We start from the raw sequence: 7945 nt of genomic DNA on the forward strand, positions 1-7945 counted from the left end.
TTTCTCGGCCACGCGGAGTGCGTCGCCGCGCTCACGCAGCACTCCCGGAAGGGCCGCGCGGTGGACGAGGGGAACGCGCAGCCGCGACACGGTCTGGGACGCGGTGATGGACACGACGGGGTCGAGAGGAGAGTTGGACATTTGGTGAAAACACTCGAGGACCCGCAGACGTGTACTCACGCGGGTTGTCTAGCGGTTCAACAGTGCACGTGGCAACCAGAGCCGTGCGTAAAGCAAAGCGCGTCGCCGTCGATGGACTCGATAGAGGAGTTTGAAAGAGAGAGTGGCGGCTCCTCGCCTCCAAAAGCGTTGGTGTTCTCCCAAATCCTGACCCCTAAAGCACCTCGGCGGATTTCAGACCACTCTCAGAACTATAAGCATCCTGTAAGCGAGGAGGACAATCTCCCGCCTCTGAAGCAGAGCTGCGAGGCTCAAAAATCTAGATCCTTCTCACCGCGGCCCAGCAGCGACCCTACACCCCGCGCGCCCTCTGCCCTGGACATCCTGCTGGCTCCAATTACTTCCAACAAACGACAAAGTGAACCTGGGAAAGAAAAACCCAAATTGTTAGACTACGGTGTGTTCAAATTTCACGAGAAAAGGTGTAGTCTGCCAACCAGCGTCCTCAGCCCGCCGCGGGACCGCGCGCTGGTGCCCGCGCGTAAATCCAGAACCGTGAGGCGGCGCGACGCGTCTCCCGGCGAAGCCGCAGCTCCTCTGTTCAGCGCACCGACTGGCGCAACTTCGACCACGACTTTCTCTCTGTTGAGCAACAAACTCTTACGCCGGTTCACCTCCCCGGAGTTTAAAACTGGCGGCAAAGAGTTGGAGGAGAATCCGATGTTGCCTTCGGGGCGGATTCCTCGATCGGAAACTTTTCCTCAGGTCATGAATCATCCCCAGGTGGACAATCAGCCCAGCATCGACAGCATCAGCTCCGTCAAGTGTGAGTTCGGCGTCCTGAAATGAAAGCCAGCGTGCCTCGTGCGTAAAGAGTCTCCGTGTCTGCCACTAACAACATCTAAAGTTTCACACTAGAGTGGTGACATTATATCCGTCCTGCAAAGGTTTCTGCCATTTCACAAACGGATGCCATCAACCAAAGGATAAAGAGAGTAAAAAGAGCATAAAAGGTTGTTTAATGATTAAAAATATCTACAGCAACTCAAACCCACTATGCGTAAACTGTGCGTAAAGATGCCAGCAGCTTCCAGCTGGATTCTGCTGCTAGAGTGAAACGTAATGTGTAACTTCTAGTTTCAGAGTATGTGCTCTTTGGCTGTTCAGCAGCCACTCCTTTTGGAGAGGGTGGGGGTCACAGCGAAGGTGGGGGGGTGATCATACATTTTTGAAATATTGAAGAGTTTACGTTTGTTGTGCTACTACCTTGTTTCAGTTTCCTGTCAGCAAATAATTTACGTTAGGTTGTCTGTCTTCAAGTACTGATTGTAATGGTATATGATGAATAAAAGCTCAATATGAAATGCACTTGGTGTCCTGTGTTGGACAAGAGAGAGAGAGAGACTCAATCAGGAGACATTAATGTGAACAGTATTTACTTTTGTCATCCTGCATGTCGTTTTTGTTCTGATAGCAGGGTTTGGTTTATAGTACGCGCACGTGCCAATTATGTGTGTGTGTAATTGGTATCAAAATTACTATTCGTAAAGCCACCCACACATTCTACACTATAGTGTTATAACGTTTTCTAACGAGACGCATTTGTAGTAAATCCAGAATAAATAATACATTTAAAACAAAGGATGTGAAGTTGAAGTCGTTTTCGCAGCCCTCATTCTAACTCTCCGCTGCAACCTTGCAGAAGTGGAGTTTGAGAGAGGGAGGGAGGGGGTGTTGTCGGCGTTTCCCTCCAGACGTACATCATTTCAGCCCAACCTACAGCTGCGACCACAGAGATGGAGACTACAGCAATGCGGGAATAACTTGAGACTGTGGCAGAGTCCTAAAAAAAAGAAACAAATTCAGGTGACGGACTTTTTTTTTCCTCTTTTCAAGAAGGATCATTATTCTGCTGCTGGTGTGTTGAAGGAGCTCGGTCCTGCAAGCTGTCACCGGGTTAAACCCCGTCAACCTTGGAGAGGACGGTCTGTTCTGGACGGCCAGAACTCCTCGGAGCCGGCTGCTTCTTTCTGCACAGCAACCCGGATCTCACGTCCGGACCAGAGTGTTTTGCTGCATTCACGATGATCTGAGCGTGACGACTGGCCGCTGAGTAGAGGAATCCCTCCTCTCCCTCCTCTCCCTCCCTCTCCCTCTCTCTCTCTCTCTCTCTTTCTTCCTCTCCCGCCTCCCCCCTCTTCTGCCTTTTCTGTCTCTCCTTTCTTGTCGCGGGTTCAGCACGAGCTGCCCAGTCATTTAGCCCCTTTTTTTGGTTCAGCGCTGGGGAAGCTGAACGCGATGGGACGACGCGGTTTCAGCACCACGGAGAGCGCCCGGCTGCTGCTGCTCGGCGTGTTTGGTAAGAGAGGGGGGGGGGGGGGGGCGTGTGTGTGTGTGTGTGTGTGTGTGTGTGTACAGCTGTCGTGACTCCTCACTGCAGTGAGTGTGTGCGCGTGCACCTTCTGTGCGTGTTTCAAGCATGACAGAGTCTCCGCGTTCTGGCATAATTTCAACCCCGCTTATTTCCTCTTCAAGTGGACGCGGATGTCGTTGAAACGTGTTGCAGCTCCATGACTTTCTGACGTGGTGGACGCAGCCAGTGGCGTGCTGTTGCTCCCCCGATGCTGCAGATTGCAGACTCACGGTGTTTTCACCTGAGTGTGACTTTGCCTCGAGGAGGCAGAGGTGAAATGCCAGTAGTCCAAAGACGTCAACTATAAAAGGGTATAACCATGATTTGGCGGTTTCTGCTGACTCTGCGTGTTTTCGCTGTGCCTCATCTGTTACCATGACTGCCTCCCCCCTCCTCCTCCTCCTCCCCCATCTCAAACTTCCATATTATTCGATTCTGTTGCCAGGTGTGCTGGCGCTGTCCGTGGTGCTGGCGGAGCAGGAAGGGGAGAACCTGTCCGGTCTCTCCACCAACCCAGACAAAGCCATCTTCGCGGTGCGGGAGAACGGCACGACATGCCTGATGGTGGAGTTCGCCGTGAGATTCCTCGTGCCATATGACGTGCTCGCGCTCAATGGGATAGACGTAAGGAAATCCTCGTGCATTTAATAATAAAAAACAAAAACACGAGAAATTAAACGCAATGGACATTTCAAGCATTCAAGATGGAAATGCTGCTGCTTTGTGCTGAAGTCATTAGTGGACGCTGTGCGTAAAGATGGATGCCGCAATGGAACATTGGAGTTTTTATAAAAAATATGTTGTCATTTATTTAAATTGAGTATTTTTGTTCTTGTTAACAAGCACAGTATATATGCTGAGTACATCAGAATCGTTTTGGGGAACTGCTTTCATAGCGTGTAGTTGTGCGTAAAATGGCAACGTCGTTGGAACCATCCGTGAAGAAAAGGAATCCGTTTTTTGATATCCAACTTTTTTTTTAATCATTGATTAAATATGCTTTTTTTGTTGCCTCTCATGAGAACATATTCCATAATCTCACCCGTTTCTAGATATTTGGTTACACTATAAACTCGTGCGTAAAAAATGGAACGATTAAAACAAACCTCAAGCGTAATCTGTCCATTTTGTGTCCCAACTTCTCCAGCTGATCACGGAGCAGGCGGCGTTCACTCTGCCCCGTGGTGCGGAAATCGAGGGGAAATGTGGAACCACGGAGTCAGAGATCCACATAACCTGGAACAACAACGCCTACACGCTCCGCATCTACTTCTCTAAGGTGGGCGAGACCGCGCCGGAAGCGGCAGAATGAATCCCCACCAACAATGTAGAGAAGTCCATCATCTCACGAGGATATAAAGACGCCATACCACACCATGAATAACATGCCAATACTGGTTTTTACGTCGCTTTTACTAATTAATTATATTTATGGAATGTTTATTACATAATTCATCGTCAGGATATATTCATGTTTCAACAGTGGAAAGGAGCCTAAAAACACTCAAGATGGCGTTTTTCCCCCTCAATGGAGGCCAACCTGCCCTCTCCATGCAGTGGCAAAGCCCTGTTTGACGCTTTGTGTGTGTGTGTGTGTGTGTGTGTGTGTGTGTGTGTGTGTGTGTGTGTGTGTGTGTGTGTGTGTGTGTGTGTGTGTGTGTGTTGCAGGAGTTCCGTGACAAAGGCACTGAGGTGTGGAAGATTAGCAAGGTCCAGTTCGTCTACGATACCGCGGAGACATCGCATTTCATCAACGCGTACAACCGTGAGTGTCCCGCACAGTGTGCGGTACAGTAGTACTACAGCATGGAGCACGTTGCGGGACGCCTGCGTGGAGCGCAACGTGCGCTCATTCATGTCACATTTGCATTCAGATGGAATTAAAGGGTTGATTCATGCATGCTGAATTTTGCATTTCGCCCACGTTTATCAAAAAAAAAAAAATCACAAAATTTACAGATTTAAGATAGTTTAAGATGAAATATAGATAGATTGATATAAAAGATGATACAACTTTATATATTTAAGATGACTTCCTGTTATATTCTCACACACACCAGCTAGTATTTTAAAGTTTGTCATCTTTTATTTTGGAGGGTCACTTTATTTTGCTTTTGGTAACAATCAATCAACTCAAATTATCTATTAAATCATCTCAGATTATGGAATTTACATGGATCTCGTTTTTACATATACGCCCACATTGGGCCAACACACACACACACACACACACACACACACACACACACACACACACACACACACACACACACACAGACAAGACTTACCAGAACCAGATCCCCTGCCAACAGTCACACTCGTCCTCTCTCTCCAGCTGGGAAGCACACAGCCAACACGCACCGCCTGTCGGCCCTGGTGACCCCGGCCGGCCTCTCCTACGTGTGCCAGGCGCAGCAGACCCTCACCCTCATCTCCACCGACCACCAGAAGGGCGTCACCGTCTCCCTGTACGACACCCAGATCCAGCCCTTCGACATCACCTCGGACTTCATGTTCAGTGAACGTAAGAACAGAAGAAAAAAAAACTACAAAAAAAACACACACTGCCACGAGAAAGCAGAGTCAACCTTTGCCACATGCTGACATTGTGATAATGATGATGAGGAATCCTAGGGTGAGGGTTTAACAACTATACAGCTGTCTATCTCTATCTCTCTGAGACACACACACACACACACACACACACACACACACACACACACACACACAACCCCCATCAGGAGGTTATTGCTGCAGTATGAGGAGAAGATAGGACTGCAGAGAGGGAGACGGGGTAAGAAGAGGTGGAAAAGAGACACAAAGAGAGAGAGAGGGGTGTGAGGGTGAGGACTTTATGAGAGCAGTCATATCCTCGCCCTCAATGCAGCTTTTATAGACATCCTGAACGTACCCGGCTGTCCTCTGAAGCCAATCACCTTGGAAGAATCATTCGCTCTGAGCCGCCGTAAACTAGGCTGTGCTACGCTTCACTGCCTCCCTCCTCGTGTGCGTTACCGCTTTCCACAGGGAGGAACAACTTTAAACCAGCCTGTGCAGCCGGCCGGAGGGGGGGGGGGGGGCTCCTCTCCCCACCAGGGGCGCACATAGTGCAGGCAGTGGGAGGGGAGGGCGTGAAACACATGAACAAAACAGACTAAAAGGTGCGTTTGCTGTAATATGGAAACACTAATCTGGATCAACAGATATCTAAGACTTTGTTAACCAAACCACATAAAGATAGATACATTTACCGACTCTTTTTTCAATCAAAATTGTACACCTGCAACTTGCAATGTTCAAAATTAAAAAATAAGTGTCATCATTTTGTAAAAAACGTTAAAAAAGGAATTAAAATCTCAATATAAAAACGACACAACGGCATCAAATGAGAACTCAATGCAACCTTTAAAATCCCAGTTAAGTCACAAACTAATGCAAATACACCTGATAATTACTAATAAGTCAAAAGAAATTGTAATTGGCTTTGCAGATGTTGCAAGTAGCTGAAGAACCTGGAGGCACAACAAGCGTGAAATACCTCAAAACAGCCGACATGTTTGTCTTCAGCTCCTTCAGCTCTGAGACAACACGCTGCAGACACATGACGTAGATGTGGAGCTGAAAAGGTTCGACCCATTGTCCCGATATCTGATCCAGATACCTGAGTGAACCGATATCCAATACCAGTGTTGTATTGATGCGTCCCGTGCAAGAAAAGATGTGCACGCTGCACGCTAACCTTTAACCTTTAGCTGAGCACGTAATAAATAAGGAAAACACTGATTGGTTGAATAGATGAAAGGGAGACGAAGCATCTGTGTCATCTAGTGAACAACAAACCTCATCAGTTGCTTCTGTGCACACACACAGATGCTACCTCCACTTTACACACGCATACTACACACACCTGTGCACGCTGCACATAAGGAAAGCACAGCCTGCATCAGCTGATGCCTGCAAGGGGAGAATGTGCTTCTCTATGTGAATATTTACTTGTTTCTTTCATCTTTCACAAGAGTAAACGTAATATATTGAAGTTCTTGGGCTTTATGAAATTTTTAGCTGCTTTTTTTTTCCCCGGGAAAGATTGTAGCCTGAACAATGAATCGATTAAACAACAATATTGTTAGCTGCAGCCCTCATTTGGACACAATCGAGTGAAACAACCTATTTTTGTCGTCTGTGTTCATGGTTTCTCTTTTTTTCTGCAGCCTACAAGTGCATCACTGACCAGCGGGAGCGGCTGGAGGAGACCCTCCCCCTCATCCTGGGCTTCATCCTGGCGCTCATCATCGTCATCACGCTCACCGTCTACCACTTCCACCTGAAGCTGACGGCGCCGACCCAGCCCACGCTGCCCAGAGACCGCTCCATGTACAAGAACATGTAGCCTCGGCATTCTCCAAAGCTAACCTGATTTAAATAACAACGAAAGAAGAAGAAAAATTTAAAAAAAGGACTTGTCTCCTCGATGTCCCCCGGCGTAACACCACAGAGGAAGAAACCGCGCGACGGACCGAATCCCTCAACGGGGGAACGCGTGCAGCCGGCGCCGAAGGCCGGACTTTTGGAACAACACAAAGTTAAAAAAAGGGCCGGCTCGGGGCCGAGCATGGATGTAGTTGCAGGGTAAACCCACCAAAACCTAATTTTCCCGACCGCCTGAATTGAATCTTAATGCCATGAATTCATAGTCTGTATTACAGTAGTTAGAATTTTAATAACAATTTAAACAAATTTATGCTTTTATGAAACATACAATAGAGTTTTGTTCAGACTGGTGGTCATCTGAGGTTACAGATTTGATTGATTGATTTAAGTTTTGTTTTTTCTTTCCGTCACCTCGGCTACTTTCATCCAGCTTGTCTTTGAAAGAAATTGCCAGAGCTTCTGCCGTCATCTGTCAACTGTTTGTCGTCTCCTCTCTCGGAAAGCGCTGCTAAATAATTTGAATACCTATTGTTGGTTCTGTAAAAATCGCTAATGTTGATGTATATATTTATTTTTTGTTCAAGCATTTTGAGCTTTTCTTTGGTCTTTTGAATGCAGCCATCGTGTTTCACAGTGGACCGTCTTGTCGTGTGTGCAGTGCAGTGGCATTCAGAGTTTGCGATGTTTTTTTTGCTTTGACTTTTTCGACGAAAGGTTTCTCCACACCGACGTATCGGAACATATCAAAAAAAAGAAGGAAAGAAATGCATAAACATCTGACACAAATTCTGTACTGAAAAAAGTGAAGAATTTTATCAGACCGCCATATGAAAGTGTTTATGAACAGAGAGGTTATCAAATAAGAAAAAAAGGTTTAAAAAAAATGTGTGTATAATATTTTCAGAATCAAAGTCTATGCATAAACCTCTGCTGATGCAATCTTGTGCAGTATTCTTCTGTTCATTGAAATAAATTGCTGGA

At 46.9% G+C, this 7945-nt stretch overlaps 1 protein-coding gene across 1 annotated transcript; it reads left to right on the forward strand.

The window, feature by feature from the left end:
• Positions 1-1855: 1855 nt before the first annotated feature.
• lamp5 (lysosomal associated membrane protein family member 5) lies at positions 1856-7945 on the forward strand. Its single transcript, XM_068577141.1, has 6 exons — positions 1856-2479; positions 2979-3157; positions 3681-3812; positions 4202-4298; positions 4869-5057; positions 6745-7945. Exons 1-6 carry the CDS (start codon positions 2419-2421, stop codon positions 6921-6923), a joined length of 837 nt encoding a protein of 278 aa, XP_068433242.1. The 5' UTR covers positions 1856-2418; the 3' UTR covers positions 6924-7945.

Source organism: Clinocottus analis, unplaced genomic scaffold, assembly GCF_023055335.1.
Source record: "Clinocottus analis isolate CAN_PGR_092001 unplaced genomic scaffold, fCliAna1.0.p SCAF_15, whole genome shotgun sequence".
Classification (NCBI taxonomy): Eukaryota; Metazoa; Chordata; class Actinopteri; order Perciformes; family Cottidae; genus Clinocottus; species Clinocottus analis.

Bases quoted from the DNA above. Each gene is read 5' to 3' on its own strand.
- lamp5 (XM_068577141.1), top strand. From the start codon at position 2,419: ATGGGACGACGCGGTTTCAGCACCACGGAGAGCGCCCGGCTGCTGCTG. The intron at 2,480-2,978 runs GTAAGAGAGGGG...TTCTGTTGCCAG, and splicing joins GCTGCTGCTCGGCGTGTTTG to GTGTGCTGGCGCTGTCCGTG. The intron at 3,158-3,680 runs GTAAGGAAATCC...CAACTTCTCCAG, and splicing joins TCGCGCTCAATGGGATAGAC to CTGATCACGGAGCAGGCGGC.